This window comes from Talpa europaea (assembly GCF_964194135.1).
Source record: "Talpa europaea genome assembly, chromosome: 7".
Lineage (NCBI taxonomy): Eukaryota > Metazoa > Chordata > Mammalia > Eulipotyphla > Talpidae > Talpa > Talpa europaea.
Genome location: NC_140074.1, coordinates 38,723,799 through 38,741,362, shown reverse-complemented (window position 1 = coordinate 38,741,362; position 17,564 = coordinate 38,723,799). Strand labels below are relative to the sequence as shown.

At 40.9% G+C, this 17,564-nt stretch overlaps 1 protein-coding gene across 1 annotated transcript in view; it reads right to left on the bottom strand.

Moving 5' to 3' along the window:
- MAMDC2 (MAM domain containing 2) overlaps window positions 1–17,564 on the bottom strand; it is a gene marked incomplete at its 3' end in the record, with an annotated part of 134,336 nt that overhangs the window by 60,505 nt on the left and 56,267 nt on the right. The window contains exons 3-5 of the mRNA XM_084236137.1: window positions 13,963–14,234; window positions 12,312–12,396; window positions 9,085–9,222 (exon numbers count right to left, since the gene is read on the bottom strand). Coding sequence (XP_084092263.1) covers window positions 9,085–9,222; window positions 12,312–12,396; window positions 13,963–14,234 — 495 coding nt within the window. The remainder of the gene's footprint in view (window positions 1–9,084; window positions 9,223–12,311; window positions 12,397–13,962; window positions 14,235–17,564) is intronic.

Genomic DNA, 17,564 nt, shown 5'->3' with positions numbered 1-17,564 from the left:
AGCATTTGAGATCATATTTCACCAGCAAGAGAAACAGAAATCAGCTTCTGTGCAAAAAGTAGAAAATCTGATAGCACAGGAGCTCATATTCCCCAGCTACAAACCCTGACTGGTGGGAAGGAGGGCAGCTCCTGGCATGGACCTGGTCTCCATTTCATCCTTGAGAGCCCATCCCTGCACACTCAACTGAAGCCTTGACATCAAACCAGTGCTGCAGGCTTTTGTTACAGAAACACAGAATCCACGTTTTTATAGCAAATCTATCCATTTACAAAATGATACCCTCTATATTATTCTACTAGGTTGCTGTAACAACTCGATGGCTTATACAACAGTAATGTGTTGATTCCCAGTTCAGGACTAGAAGGTTGAGATCAAGGATCGGAAGGATTGGTTTCTTCTGAGGACAGTGATGGCGAATATGTTGTATGCCCCTGGCCAGCATGTGGTGGCTTTCTGGTGACCTTTGGTGATCTCTGACTGGTAATCTCTGCCTTCATGTGAATCTGACATTCTCCCTTTGGGCATCTCTCTCTCTCTCTTTGTCCAAATTCCCCCCTTTTAAAACGACATCAGTCATATGGATTAGGGACCCACCCTACTTCAGTATGACCTCATCTTAACCAATTACATCTGCACAGTATGATTTCCATATAAAGTTATTTCTTTCCAAATAATGTTACATTCTGAAATATTGAGGATTCAGACGTCAACACATGAATTTAGAGGAAAGACAATTCAACCTATAACACCACTCCCCCACCATAATTTTTAAAACTTTGTGCCAAATAAACATATCTGCAGGTTGGAAAAGGCTGATGGGCTCTCACTTTGCGATCTCTGGGGAAGGATTTTAAAGGAAGGCTCAGGGGTCAGACTGAACATGACAGAACACCTGATATGGAAGGAAGGCCATGACTCCTCCTCCCAAGCTCCAGCACACTCTAAGCACTGCTGTGGCCAGCCAGCCTCGACTAGAACACGTTAGTAATGGAGAATTCAGGGACCAGTTAGCCTCTGTGACATGCCTCTCTTCATGAGAACTCAAAGGCACAGGGAAAGTTTGTAATACCCTTTTTACCAATGAAACAGAATCTTTTCCCAAGACATACTGCCAGGGGAAGTGAGTGGAAAAGAACAAAAGTACTTGGCTTCCTTGAAAGCTCACTGCCGGGGCCGTGGAGGTAAGCTGCTGCCATCTCCTTCACGCGAACTTGACTCTTGAACTTGACTCCTTCAACTCTCCCTCTTCTGGGCCACTTGAAGACTGTGGTGGACTCTGGGCACTTTGACCACTGCAGGTCCCTTCCACCATAAAAATTGTTTAAAATGACATTTTATGATGCATTGATAAATGATGATGAATATAATCTATGCTGGATGCTTGTATTTGTTACTATCACACTCATACTTTCTTCTGATATTAAAATAAATAAAATCAAAACATTCTCATGATTCCCTAAAAATGTAGCTTGTAGGCACTTTGACTAGTGGACCCTGATCCCAGCGACTCCAGCTTACTCCTCTTCATCCCTCATGGCCTTTATCCCTCACATTTTCCCCAAATGCATCTCTTTCCCACCAGCTTAGCATCTACTTGGAGGAGCCAAGACACAGTCACAAAGACAGAAATCCTTGTATTCAGGGTGAGGAGCAGCACAGCTGGCTCTCCGAGAGTCTCCATGTATCCGGGAGTGACCACAGGAATCCACCTGAAACTCTTCATTCTACTTCTGGCGCACATGCTAACTGTGCTCTTAAGACAGATTTCACATTCTGTCCCCTTATAAATTCATCTTCTTCACAGTTGATCTATATATAGTCTCCTTTAAAGACCTGTTACTGACCTGCTATGTGGACACCACTTCAATCCCTGAATTTGCAGTTAAAGGGTCTCATTAGCAACTCATGTGTAAGACACGAGGCAGTGAGCCACAGACACATTTCTGATCCAAAAAACATCCAGCAAAGACAACGTGCTTGCCCAAAGTGAGTCAGAGAGGCTGCTGGGAATGCAACCAGGACTGCTGACACCCAGTCTCCTGTGGAACCACTAGACTGGCCCCTTCCCCCCATCCCTCCACCAGTCATTTGTTGCCAAAGTTGGGTATTATTTTCTGACAAGCTGAGTTAGGCTGCTTCTGGCTGGGAAACAAAAGACAGCTCATTATAAATTTGTCATCTCCATTGAATGGATGCGGATGACTCAGAAATCACCAGGTGTCTGCTCCAGGAGGCCGGGTGGAGTGGGTGTCAGCTGTATTATCTGCTGTGAGCGACAGGCGCAAATGGTTGCATGGGCACAGGTACCATTCTTTCACCTTTCTAAGGGGAGTGAATAGGTAGCCTGAAGTTCTGGGGAATTCATGTCTATTGTCTTCCTATTAGGAGAAGTTTCTTGCCCAGTTTAATGAGGGCAACATTCCTACCTGGTCTAGGTTTCTAGAATCTCTAGAGGCTCAAGGAGAAGCAATTTTTATCAGTGCCTTCAAGTTTGAGTAGGGTGAGACTAGGTCTAGAGGGACCTCCTGCAGACAGTGTCCTATAGTCAACCAATCACTGGGGATCCTGCAGGCCACTAAGACTTGTAAGTATTAAAACTTTAACTGGAAGTGAAGGAGACTATGAAGGAAGCAGTAGGTTTGTCATGAGACGAGAAAATTGAGAAGTTTATCACCACTCCTTTAAAGTCTGTACTACTTCACCACATTAAATTGGGAGTCAGTCTATTTTCCCCCAATTCTGGATCATACAAAAGATCATTTTTCTGCAGTGTCTAGAAAAACAAATCAATTTCCAACTCAGTTGGAAGATCTAAACTCTGATGTCACCAAGCTCAGTCTCCTTCTTAATGACACACATGTACACTTGCCTCTGAGAGAACTTTCTTCCAGTTTGCAGCAACCCTCCATATTAGATCATCTTTTCACATGGATCTAGTGGGCCCTTGTAGTTAGCCATTTACTCTTGAACTAGGAAAAAGAACTCTGAAGTCAGTTCCTGGACTCTCATTTTCAGATAGGCTTGTCTAACTTTCTTCCACCAGGACTGCCCTTGGTTTGGCTGTGTTGCCAGGCGTCCTTTGACTAAGTGGTGATTTGGCCCTGTCAGCCACATTTATGCTCCAGTTTCGCCATCTACATCTGTGTCATGGTGCTCTGGACAAGCTGTCTCCCGGGAATGGGGAAAACTTGGTTTGGAGAAACAAATGCCAGCTGGAAACATCAGTTGATTATGGGGAGACAGCACCCAAAGACAGCAAGTTACTGTGTATTGTCTCTGAATCTGAGTCCAACAGTTGTCTACATGAACTTTTAGGGCTTGGGGGAGTTTATAGAGAGTCAGACTTTAGTCTTTTTATATAACTTTCAGGGACAACACAATGTAAATGAACAAAAAGTGGGACTTCTTCTGAATCCTAAGGTCAGCTAACACCTCAATGCCAAGAACAAAGTGTGACAAGTATCTCTATTTTCTAAAGAACAGTGATAAACCAGTACCAGCAATGTAGAACATGATACATTGTGGCAGACCTGGCACCTAAGGCAGTTCTACCATATTGAACCCATCTCACCCTTCCAGCCTGTATGTATGACAAAGCCAGAGCGGGATCTGAGAAATTGGGGTCAGTTTCTTTCAATAGAAGTGACACAGAAACGACCTGTCAGGTGTTTCCTTGGAGCTCCTAAGGGCTCCCAAGCTGTCAGTAGGTTACCTCCCAAAGGTTTTGTTACACTTCATAAAATATTAACAAAGAAAAAAAAATCCATAAATGATGAATCAGAATAGAGTAAGAAAAGGCATTATAATATTCCAATCCCCTCCAGCTTTCCAAAGATGTCTCAGCATAATTTCAGTGCATAATTTCAGTGAAGAGGGGGATTGTTTTCTCCTGTTTTATCTTTTGCCAAGGAAGGGGACTTAAACCACTTATTGAACAAGTGGAGGAGGGAACCACCATCAAACCTCATCTCATGCTTGCAGAAATTATAGAGTTCTGCAATTGTTTTGGGCCTTGAGGAAAGGGTGGTCAGAGTTACTGGGAGAACCTGATCTGTGATGTGGGATACAGATGCTGCTGCCTGACTCATGACTGTATACATCTAGAGGCAGAGTGGCTACAGGGGGCAGTTTTGGGGGCAGAGTGGAGAGAAAGCATCTTGTTGTTAACGAGTTGTACTTCCAGAATTTGATAGGCAAGGATTTGAGTTTTCTCCTAGCCTAAGAGGGCAACTTAGTAGGTAGCTGGGCTACAGTGGCATACAAAGATTCTTCTCAAGAAGATGTACACAATGTGGTAACTCCAAAAGAAAGGGGCTGGCAGGGTGTTCCCTTCCTTTTTGGTTCCTCCATCACATCTTCTCCAACCCTAGAGGAGTCAGACCAGCATAGTTGGGGAAGAAGAGGGAAGTGCAAAGGAAAGAAGTATGAAGAAACAAAGCACAAAAACCTCTCTCTACTGTTGTTTTCTGTTCTGGTCTGGGGAAAATTTTAACTGGATGAGATGTTGAAGTTTCATTTTGACTGAACTTAATCCTTGAAAGGGAGACTGTTAGCTAATACCTGAAAGTGACTGAAAAACTATGGTAAGTCATCCAAGGGCAGAGAAAAGGAAATCCAGCAGAGTTTGCACAAAGCCAGGGGCAAGACAATGAATAAAGTTTCTTGCCTACTGAGTGGTTATGCAATGAGCCAAATGGATCAATGTAGAGTGAATGAGTAGGTGTTATTAAGATGACACTTGAGCTCAATCCAAACAGAAATGAGAAAAGGGTGTCATGAGTTATGGAAAAATGATCCATCCATCTCCTGGTCTTTGATGTAATAAAATAATTCTGACCTTATTTTAGGCTTTGAAATCTTGTTCAGCTCCTTCTGGAGTGGGACCATAAACTGGTTTGATTTTTAAAAATCTCAGCAAAGAAATAGATTTTCCTCATTATTTTCCAAACAATTTTCTTTTTTTTTTTTTTTTATAGGTCCATGATCATCTTCTTGATCAGGGATTTCCTTTTCCTTGTATGTTCTCAAACAAGTATATGAACTACCATTTGGCTCAGTTCAAAGTTATTTTGGGCAGTCCATGCTTTTCTTTTTTTTTTTTTTTTTTTTTATAAATTTTATTGTTATATTCCCCATACAATTGCAGCCCCCCATTCTGACCCCAATCCCTCCCCTCCCGCCCCCGCCCCCCTAAAAGTGTCTCTGGTTCATAGTTTTTTGTTGATTTTGATTTTCACTTTCTTATAGTTATTCATTTTCCTGGTCCCTTATTTAAGTTTTCTAGATTCCTGCTATGAGTGAGACCATCCGGTATTTTTCTTTTTCTTTTTGGCTTATTTCGCTGAGCATGATCCCTTCCAGCGCCATCCATGTTGCAGCAAATTGCATGTGTTTATCTTTTTTGAATGCTGAGTAATATTCCATGGTATATATGTACCACATCTTCTTGATCCAGTCATCTATTTTTGGGCATTTGGGTTGTTTCCAAAGCTTAGCTATTGTAAACAGTGCTGCTATAAACATAGGGGTGCAGGTGTTCTTTGGAATTGATGTTTCTGTGTCCTTTGGGTAAATACCTAGGAGTGGAATTGCTGGGTCATATGGAAGCTCTATGTTTAGTAGGTCCAGAAATCTCCACACAGCTTTCCACAGTGGTTGGACCAGTTTGCACTCCCACCAACAGTGCAGAAGAGTTCCTTTTTCTCCACACCCTCGCCAACATTTGTTGTTGCTAGTTTTTTTAATATGTGCCATTCTCACTGGTGTAAGATGGTATCTCATGGTAGTTTTGATTTGCATTTCCCTGATGACAAGTGATGTTGAACATTTTTTCATATGCCTGTTGGCCATTTGCATTTCCTCTTCAGAGAAGTTTCTTTTAAGCTCTTCTGCCCATTTTTTGACTGGATTATGTTCTTTGTTGTTGTTGAGACTCATCAGCTCTTTGCAGATTTTTGTGATCAGTCCTTTATCATTAGTGTTGGGTGCAAAAATGTTCTCCCAGTTGGTGGGGTTTCTCTTTGTTTTTGTTATTGTCTCTTTTGCTGTGCAAAAGCTCTTTAATTTGATATAGTCCCAGCTGTTTATCTTTGCCTTCACGCAATTTTCTTTTTACTAAGGCAGGTAGGAAACAATAATGATCCGAGCTGTCAGTAGGTTACCTCCCAAAAGATTTTGTTAGACTTCATAAAATATTAACAAAGAAAAAATCCATAAATGATGAATCAGAATAGAGTAAGAAAAGGCAGTATAATATCCAAATCCCCTCCAGCTTTCCAAAGATGTCCCAGCATAATTTTCAGTGCATTATTTTAGCCATTTCCATCATCGGACAAGAATTTGGAGACAAAGTATATATTTGAAAAATATGACTCACTGTTTGGGGTTTTACTGTTAAAAACACATAGTCTAAGGAAGGAAAACTCATATCCATATCATATTTTTGTAGATATTACATTCACTGTTCCCTTTTCTACAACAGCATGGCCAGAGTCCTCCTGGAGAACGTCCTTTAAGGCTCTCCCACACCCCAGTTCTGAAATTTCTGAGCAGGCACATAGCTCCCCTTATCCCTGCTGTTTGCTTCTCCAGATTTGACTCGAAAGCAAAGGCATAAGCTGCTTCCAGATTATGAATGAACATGAGATGAGTTTATATAGAGCAAAATCTGATACTGTGGGCGACAGACATCTGAAGCATTTAATATTTACTTAGCCTTCCAAATTGATAAGAGTTCAGGGAAAATCAATATATATACCCAGTATAATTCAAAATTTAATAAGAAAGGCAATCACTCTCTTCTTTGGAACACTGGAGATCCCCCCTTCCCAAGAATGATCCTGGTAAAACCTTGGAGTGATGGGGACAAAGAGCTTTTCAAATAAAACATTTTAGAATCTTTAGAATTCATCTTTTTTAGCCCCATCCTACATAGGGGAAGTCTTACATAGGAGTTCAGGCAAGAGGAGTCTGAATGTGTGTGTGTGTGTGTGTGTGTATTTGGTGGGAATAAGAGGTCTTTTTGGTTAATGACTGGGCAAAACATCATTCCAAAAGCTGAAGAGGAATTGGAATGAAATGATAGAGAGGAGGTGGGAAAAGTGAGGCGAATTCAGACTAATCACAAGTAGGAACATAACCCAGGATCTAGGGCCTACTCTGTCATCATCACACATTCCAGCATTCTCATATACTAGCCAATGTCAAATTCACTCTCATGCCTGTACAACTTTGAGTAACTTACACATATCTTCTCATTACCCATCTGACCGAATTCCACTTCTGATATTAGCTTCTCTAGGAAATATTCCCTGAACCCCCAAACCAAGGTAGTCTTTAACTTTTCTGGTTCTATATAATCTATTTCATATCTCTTTTAGTCACACATCACTATGCATGTTTATGTAGTTTTGGTATTTGAACAATTTGAGAAATGCTGTAATTCCCAATAAAAGAGAACTATTGAATATATAAAAAACACTGAGAAGTCCTGAAATAAAGAAATCTGTTTAGTTTCTTTTCAGGGTTTCCCTAGTTTCTTTGACCACAGATAGCCTCTTCGCTCATATAGAGATTATTATACTAAAATACTGACATTCTAAGGAACAATATGAAAGGAGAAGTTGGTTCCTATGCTCTCTTTGAGTGACTATTTTGTATCACCAAGGTATGAAAGAATGCCTGACATAAAAAGTTTTTATTATATGCTTATTTAATTAATGAATAAGTGGAATAAGTGATGAATAAAGAAGCCAAATTCTGATATTCAGGTTCTGAATAGACTGATGATACCATCCCATGGATTTCTGGCCCAGGATCTGCTACTTCTCCAGGGGCCTTAGTATTGGTATCAGGGGACCAAGCAATGCTAGCGAGCAAAGCTTCCTGCCTTTGGGAGGTATTTTAGGATAGCCAAGAAAGAAGGGAAAGCATAGGAAAATGGAGATGGGGAGATGGGCTAGGGAAAATGAATGGGGAGGAGAGAGGTGGGTGCCCGAGGGGGGTGACACGCTCTATCACCACGTCTTGGTGCTCTTCAGGGATGACCATACCATTATGCATCTCTTTAGACCCCTCTGGTCAAGATATCAGAAAATCAGTTTCTCTTTTTCTCATTCTCAATCCATAGTGCCTTTAATTATCCTTTATTCTTTTAAATGCCAAATGCAATGTGCTTTCAAGTACTCAGGAGGGTCACAAAACATTTTTGAAATAGGTTTCAATGGGTGGTGATTTGAAGATTCTCATATACAGCATTACATAAAGAGAGGAATAAAATACTAAAACTCATAGGCATCTTAGAAATCAGAGAATTTAAATTCCTCATTTGCAAACATGCCAATGGAGACCTTTAGAGTTAAGGGATTGCCCACAGCATTCTGATGAATGGGTCTGGAGCACAAGTGTCTGACTCTCAGCCTGGTCCTCTTCCTCTAATCCTTGTTGACAAAAATATGGTCAGAATGTTCATTCTTTTATGAAGTCTGCTCAGGTCTGGGTGAGAGCTATCAAAGCCCACAGTCTTTGCCATTTCCCTTCTGTGGCGGGTTTTTCCTGTAAGTCCACTTCTCACTGATAGGCTGTCCATTCACCACATAGCGAACCAGCCCATTTGGCCACTAGGGGGCCCTGTTGCACACCACATTCAGGGAATTAATCACGGGTAGTGGTTCACCTTACTTCCTCTTACCAAGTTCTTCAAAACTTATTCCTATCAACCCATTTATTTTTAATGAAAAGTAGCATGGGATTATTCTAACCCTGTATTTAGAAATAAGAAATATTGAACAACAAATAGACAAGAAAGTAAAGCATGATAAGGAAATGTGAAAAATAACAAGAGCAGGTCACAGGGGAAGAAAAATCTGTAACTGGGTGTCCTTCTTAGTTACGGGGATCATGTCTGTGGTTTTCCTCTATCTCATGGTTTATTCTTCTCTTACTCTTTCATGAGGCCTCCTGATTCCTACCTACCCTCTTCTCTCCCTCTTCTGTTGACAGAGTCACAGGTCAATACAGGGGAGGGAGAGACGACAATAGCAGTTATCTGGGGGAAAAGGATTCCATTTGTCCCCAGCTCACCCAGTTCACTCTTGAAAGTATGATCCTGTGGGAGAACAGAGGGCGTGTTCCGAATATTTCCTCCTCCAACAAACCAGTTCACGTTGGGGTTCCAGTGGTTCACAAAGCCACAGAGATGATTTTCTTCAAAGTCACATTCTGGCGGAAGAGAAAAAAAAAAAACCCTTATGGAGTTGTAGTCACCCACACTCACTCTAGAGTTTCCTCTTAGATATTCAGATCTCTTTCTTGCTCCCTTTGCCCAACGGAAGCTTTGCAGCAAGACCCTTGAATAATTCTGGTTAAGAGAGACAAATACTGTAATGAATAGAGACTGCAATTCATCACTGCATCTTTGGATTATCGCCCTTCCTCTTACAAGCCAGGTGGCTTGCTGCAGGACTGCTTTAACCATTTCTTCACGTGTGACATGGGAACATTTCCACCTCATAGGGCTGTTGCACAGCATCAGGCACATGGTGAGTGAGTGCTTTTTACATTAGCCATTTCTGTGTCACAATATTGTTGAGGGTTGTGCTTTTAGCTCCAGAAATGTTATCCCCCGCTGTTCTGGAAGCCCATTTCTCTTTCCTTATCTCTCTTGATGGTAGACAAGATACCAGAGCTCAGAGCCATGCTGCCTAGATGAAAAAACTGCATGCTTTTCTTATAAACAAGAACACAATCAGAGCAAGCAGGGCAGGCATATTGTAGACTCTGGGTCCTTCTGTAGCTACTAAATGTAGAAGAAAGAGAAGATAAAGAATGCTCTCTCCCCTTTAGTGGCAGTGACATGTCTGCACAGATAAAATTGTTCCCAGTCAACACATTTCTTTGGCGGGAACACAAAACTCACATGCAAATGCCTCTATTGATATCTATTATAATTATGTTATTAAAAATATGAAACATGATTATCATGGCACCCTGATTTTTCATCCTGCTGTGTCTTCCAGGTTGATCTATAAGGACTGTATCAGAGGGTTCCCCTGCCTCTGGCTTCCTGATGGATTCAACCAATGGAAGGTAGGAGGAGAATGAGTCTGGGTGGGAGTGTTTGTAACTCCAGCTCCCTGGCTGCCAGTCTGCCCTAGTTTGGGTGTGTCCCTCTATTCAGGGCATATCTCCTGTCAAGCACCTCTAACGATTCATCTATTGTCTCCCAGTTCTGGCCACTCCTTCTCTCTTGCCCATTCAGACACAGGGATGATCATCACCATTACTAGACCTAGATTACCTCACTATTCCTTCTTACACCTTTATACACCTTTGTATTCCCTCTCATGAAATTTCCTCAAATTAATGAGGTTATTTGTACCCTCTGCTTCCATTTTCCTGCCAGGATCCTGACAGATACAGTTATCAATATATTTCTACATAGTTAACATTGAAAAATTTAAGATTTTTATTTTCAACTTTTCTATCGCAGCATCTGCTAACCCAATGCCCAACAATAAGGGTCAAAGTCTAAGATGGAGCAAAATATAAAGCAAAATATTCCTCAATATATGAGGAATATGAATTAACTTACTTAATACTAAAAACAAGAGGTAGGTTCTATTATTAACCTCATTTTATAGATGAGAAACTGGGAGAAGCAAAGAGAATGCATGGAAAGAAAGAAGTGAGCGTATGAGCACATAGTTTAACAAGTTAAAATTGTGGGCACTCCATTTGTTTTTAAACAAACTCAAAGCCATCAATTGAAAGGCAATTAACATTTCTTGAGTGCCCAGAACTGTGCCAGTCACCATCACATCCATGATCTCGTTGTCCCCACAATAATCCTAAGCAGGAAATACTTTATCCCCATTTACAAGCGAAGAAACAGAGGCTGCCCAGCTCAATGAGTTGACTGAGCCAGCAAGTGGCGCGCCACCAGGTATGTCTAACTAGTCTGTGGGTGGTCCAAGATTCCTGGAGCTGTGGGGTGAGCTGTCAAGTAGCTAAAAATTTGTCAAGTGTGAAAAATCTTCACAAAATGCTCATTTTCCCAGTCTATTTTCTTCCACTTACATTAGTGACATCATTGGAAGTTCAAAGGAGAGAAGTGAGACTCAGGAAATTAGTAAAGATGCTTTTTTGTTCAGAATCACCTTTGACTTCCTATTCCCTTCCTCTCCATGGTCATTCAACTTCCAAAAACAGCCAGTCCTGAAAACTTTTTCAAATCTACCGCCCCTTTCCTATTCTACTTCCCACCCCAATTTTGGACTCTTACTATGTCCATTCTTAAGGTCACAATTATTTCCTGGGACTTTTCCCACCTCTCACACATTTCCTTGTTTCCAAATGCTTTGTTTCTATGAGGCAGACTGTCATCATCTGAAAATGCAGCTGCTCATGCAACTCCCTGACTTTCAGTACCTCCCCACCATGTCATTCAAGTCCAAGCTCCACAACCTGGATCCAGGCTCTTCCCTAGCAAGCTCTCTTAGCAGACCTGATTCTCACTTCAAACACCCTCTGAAGCAAAGGCAGCCAACCTCGCCTTTGTCTGAACGTGCTCCGCACTTTCTCCCCACTCTCTGGGGTCTGCCCCTAGAGAGTTCTTTCCTTCTTGCCCTGCCCCTCTGATTAGCTAAATTCCATTCTTTCTTGAAACTCTAGCTCAGATGCATCTCCTGTAATCAGTCCCAAGTGATCTCCTCTCCTCCTGGCACCCTCACAGCAGATTCTGTCCTTCTCTGGCAGGACACACATGGAAATTGCTTTAAATGTGGAGAAGCAGAAGGCGAGTGAACTCAGGAGACACACTATATCTTCCCTTTATACCTTTTCAGAAACTGGCACATAAGAGGCATTCAACTAATGCTGTTCAGGTAGAATCTAAGTGAAAACTGATTATAAAAGGGGCAGATGGTGTGCAAGAGAGAAATGGAGTGAGGAGGTAACATAATACCTGATGTTCTGGCAAATACTACAAAAAACTGAGTTCACAGCAAACTGGGAATTGTTGTCATTAGAATATGTTGAGGTTAAGGTGGCAATTCAGGTTGCATTTGCTGCCTCTGCTTTTCTTTCATTAATCCATCCAGGCAAATTCAAATGAGCTTCCCTAGGCTAGGAAGGAGGCTAGAAACAGCATATATGCAGCATTCAAGTGAACCTAGCAAAGAATTTAAACTACTACACATTATGCAGTGTACTCTACAAATTACTTTGCCTTTAGTATTGATTCAATTTCTCTAGCAGTAGTTGATTTTAGAATAAGATTCATATTCTGATGGAATGAAAATGAAACTCACCAATACAGTAGCCAGTTGTCATCATGATTTCAAAGAGTGCAATGCTGGCTGTGTTTCCCTGTCCTAGCACACCTTCTATTAAAATCTGCACAACACATGAGGAAAAAGGGAGTTAGACTTCAAAGCATGCATTTCCTCGGCTCAGAATTTCAGCTTCTAGTCAGGAGTTGCTCAGCAATTCGAGATAAAACAAGATAGCTTGTCTCAGGTAACTGCCATAGGATTCTAAATCCATGATGGGCTTCAGTGTGTGTGCATGTATTTGTGTGTGTGTGTGTCTACATAAACACATACATATACACTCAGTACAGCTTAGAGGTGAACAAGTTGTCTGATAGAAGTTCTGTCAACTGTCTCAGACTGTTATCCCAGTCACCCCTCTTCAGTGATGTGGTGGCACCAACTGACTATTGGTGGAGAGGAGAGCTTGTGTCTCTGGGGAAATCTCTCCTGATATTGGTCAGGAGCTGTGGGCAGAAGCCTCAAGAGGAGGTGGAGAACACAATCTGTTTAGTGGTGGGAAATCTCTGCAGGAGGTAGAGGAGGATCATAAAGCAACAGGTAGTTTCTACATTGGTGAAAAATTTGAAAGTTTTAGACAAAGAACGGAGAAATGTATGACAATTGATGTGGCTCATTTCGGTACTGTTCACATTTGGTATTACTTCTGTAAGAAATTGCTTTTTCTTATGTGATCTTCACCCAATATTTTACAACTACGCTGGAAGATTTAGGGGATGGTATGTTATTGGGAGGATATTGTGAAACAGGGATGCCAGCAGACCCTTCATGTGCCTTCCCTTGATCCACCATACTGCATGATGGAGAGAGACGACTAGCAGGTCAGGGGGTTAGAAAAGCACAGTATTTCAGCATTTTTTGAAGGCAAGACATCAGATAGGGCTTCATAAAAGGGGATTAGGAATGGAGAAAGTTTTGATGAAGGTTTCATTGTGTTCTCTATGACATATTCTTACCAAATATCATACTTTGTGGCCAAATGAGTGCAACTCCCACTCTCCTCCCCTACTCTAATCCACACCCAACTTTATCTTACATTCTCTACTTTCCTTTTCCAAAACTTCTGAGATAACACTCTCAACTCTGAAAAGGAATCAGAACAAACCCTTTAAGTAAAATATTTCCAAAGAAATATTTACTCCTTCTCTTTCTATTATCGTAATGTTTTGTTCCAAAGAAACATTTACTTTGTTCCAAAGAAATATTTACTCCTTCTCCTTCTATTATAGTAATGTTTTGTTCAAAAATGGTAGCAAACAAACTACTAGGAAAATGTTATAAACACATACTGCAAACATCTGAGAAGATGAAAAAAAAAAAGGATAAGAAATGAGAATGTTCCCTAAAGTCCACTAGACAATAAATTTCCATTGAAGAGGTGGGTTATGTCCATGTAAATTCTGAATGAAATCTTATTTTAATAGCTAAAAAAGAAATTTGGAAGGAACTCTTTTAAGGAATAAACAAATATTAAATTGTATTACTATTTATTTTCCATGATAATCACCTATAAAACATCACATCCTAATACAGAAGGTAACTAACTTAAATAGCATGAAATTTCATAAAATCTTAGACTAGCCTAAAGCCACACAATAATCCCTGTACCACCTTCTTGAATCCCACCTACCTGGAATTTCCTAGAACTGTTTGGCAAATCTAGGCTGGCTATGAGCCAGCTGTCAGAAGGTTCCTTAGTTGACCAAAGCAAGCGATCAAAGCTTTCCTCTTCAAACCTCATATAGAGGTTCAGCTGACTGGGATCTGATGGTGACCCTGCAGGTTTGGCTATTTGGTAGACCAATCGAAGGCAGCTCCACTCTTCAGCCTGTAAGTCAGAACTTAGTAGCACAGCTTTCTCCCCCTGCTTGGCAAAGGAGGTATCCATATAAATGCAATGACCTGAAAAGAGAAAGAAACATATGGAAGGGGTCACCTTCTCTTTGCAATTCTGGAAAAATTGTGGGGTCCAGTAACTCTGAAGGAAGATAGAACTTTGATGCACTAAATATTATTAGCCCACTAAATATTGCCTGAACACTGGATTTCTGCCTTTTTGTGCAAAATTAGACAGTCCATCAACACTGAGAACACGTTCACATGACTTTGACAACAACACCTGACAGAAGAAGACATGTGAGTTGCACTTTGCCATAATCCCCACTATTCCCTATTACCTCCTGACATTGAAGTCAGATGTGTGCTGCTTGTTATTATACTGGGCACACTTAGCACATTGCATTTATTTTCCTGGTTCTCATATGCATCTGAGTTTGAGAGCCCAAATTATGGGGCTTCGGAATCTGGAGGAACAGCACGAGCAGGTGAAATGCCCAAGACTGGAGTCAGAATTCCTTGGTGGACTCAACCTTCTCTTTCCAAAGCTCACATTCTACCTAATGATTCAATGTGCATTCAGTTTGCATCACTGTAGTAGATTGATCTGACTTATTTACCTCAGATGTTGGAACCTAGGCAGAAACAATTCATTGTAAGCTAATTTTTAAATAGGAGTAAGATTCTACTCCTCTGACTCTTCCACTACCAAATCTCATAGTTCAGATAAGTAAATAAGAAAGCATACAAAACATGTAGGATGGATCTTGGGAATCAGTAGACACTAGAAACCATTTTCTTCTCTGTCCCTTAACTTTCTCAATCCCTCTTCCCTTCCTTCTCTTCTGTCTTCCCTTTCCTTTCCCCCATCCTCCTCTATACTAACTCCTTTCCTCCTCTGCTCCTCCTTCTTCCTCTCCCTACCCTCCTATATCCTGCTCTGCTGGATACAGCAAGATAGAACATCTCTATTGAGAAAAATTGGATCCAAAACCTTAACTTACACTATCAAAATCTGAGTCTGGTCATTGGCTTCCTATAGCAGTGAAATGACCTGCCTGTGGGTCTCAGCAACCCACTGCCTTTGTTGTCTGAAGACTCTCACACTGCTCGGAGGTTCCAACATTCGTGGTCAGCACCTAACCTGCAGTCTTTCATCATATGACTTGCCTGCCCCCATCTTGCATTTTGGGTTTCCTGACACTGAGTTCTCATTAAAAGGCATTGAAAAATCTTTGCTTTACTGATTCTTCGGCTCCTCCTCCCACACTTGTTGCTCTACTTGCAGATCCCAGCCAGAAGCCTGCCTGTGGCAAGTACCAACAGGTCATCAGCAGTGCAGCCTATGCCTGTCCCCACAGATAGCACTTAGTTGGGGCTTGTCTTCAGGGAGACAAAACCTCTGGCCTACAGAGGTTTTCAAGATCAAGATCTATTTCCAGCTGGCACTCTTTTAACATAGCAACTGCCCAGTGGGCTGCAGTGTGTGCAAATAGCAACTGCCTTTGGATTATCAACTTTTGGAGAAATCTGGCCCTTGAAGTAACTGCTACCAACACTATTACCTCCTATGCCAAATGAACACTCTCTATGAACCCGGTGCTGTTCTAAGTGCTTATGTGCATTTCCTAGCTGTGAGGCCTATAGAGTTTTGAAGTCCTAAGCTAGGGTTAGGTGCCAAACCTTTTTTGAATAAAAATGCCACTTCATTGCAACACGAGGGACTATGTAAGACCATCCTCCTCTCCCCACTCTCTGCTACAGCCAAAGGAAGGGGGCTTTCAGTAGGCTGAGGAAGATAACAAGAGTACTCTAAACCTTTTCTGAGAGTTGGTACATGGGGTATAAAAGAGAAAAGACAAAGAAAATCCCACTGTATGCTATGGCATTTCATATCACAAGTCACTTTTGGGGCCAATCAAAATCCAGTTCTCTTTGGGGAACTTCACCAACTTTTCCTTTTTTCCCCATTTCTTCCTTTCTTTCTCTACTCTAGAAGGGAACCACTCATAGCAGTGGCTTTCAAACTTGCAGCCAGAGTCACCTGCAGGGCTTGTTCAAACTCAGTTTGCAGGTTATTTTGAAGAGCTTCTCATCTCATAGGTCTAAATATCTAAAAGGCTGCATTTTTGAGAAGTTCCAGGTGATGCTGAATGCTGCTGATCTGGGGCCACAACATGAGAATTGCTGATTTATAATATCTGACAGAGAAGTGGAACTCATTCTCTAGATGCCTTCAATCTATTAAAGAAAAAGCAGGTCCCTATAACATGTAAAGGAGGGAGGAGGCAGTTCTATTTGGAGATAAAACTCAAACTTAACAACTATTACAGGAGAACCATAGAGTCCATCTACTGGTAATTATCTTGATTTTTCATGTGAATGCCATAAAAAAATCTCCCTTAATACAATCTCTTACTATATTAGATTTTATTATAAGCATATATTAATGCTCTCATGTTAAGAACCCTTAAGAACACACACAATATGACACATCTTATTTAAATACTTTGATATTATGCAGTATGAATACTGGTAGTATTTATTGAAAGATTTTAACACTTCAGCCATAAATGTTGGCTACTTCAAACTATTGGGACTTTGCATGTTTTGCATGTCAAATTCATTTCTAGGTCATAATGTGTGAGTGTGTTAATTAGCTGCACTGTACAATCTGTCTGAAGATTTATCTATGCAACTGATTTTGCAGCCACTCAGCAGAATAATGTATTTTCCTAGATCAAATAAGTAGCCTAAGTTCTACCCACCTCTGCTAATATTGCCAAGTTCAGGGCAAAATTTCTTAATCACTATGTCTCTTTTTATGCCCAGTTTGGAGATAGCCTTAGAATCCTAAACATGGTGTCCCACTCAATCTGAACTGACACTTGGATTGAAGCTATTTGTTATCCCTGCTTGAGGCTTCAGCGTCAATGTATTTGGTGGTTTTGTTAGGGCTAATGTGAAATAAATGGAACATGGTGTATTTTGAAGTTTTAGAAAGTGAAGAAAAAGTGAGGAAGATACTAATATCAGGGGTGGTATGCTGCCCTGGATTATTACCGATAAAATTGATATTTTAGAACAAGTTCAGTAAGTTCTTTCTTATTCTAGTAAAGGGAATTAATTATTTTACCACAGATGAGTTAATGAGATTTTCTTTGCGTGTAAAATATTTCATTCTGATGAGACTAACATCTGGAAGTTAATCTTGGACATAATTTACATATAATAAAATTCACCCTTTTAATACAATTCAGTGGTTTTTACTATATTCACAAAAGTTGTGTAGCCGTCACCACTATCCACTTCCAGAACATTTTTTTTTACCCCGAGAGGAAATTCCATACCCATTAACAGTCATTCTTCTTTTCTCTCTCCCCCTGTCCTCTAGAA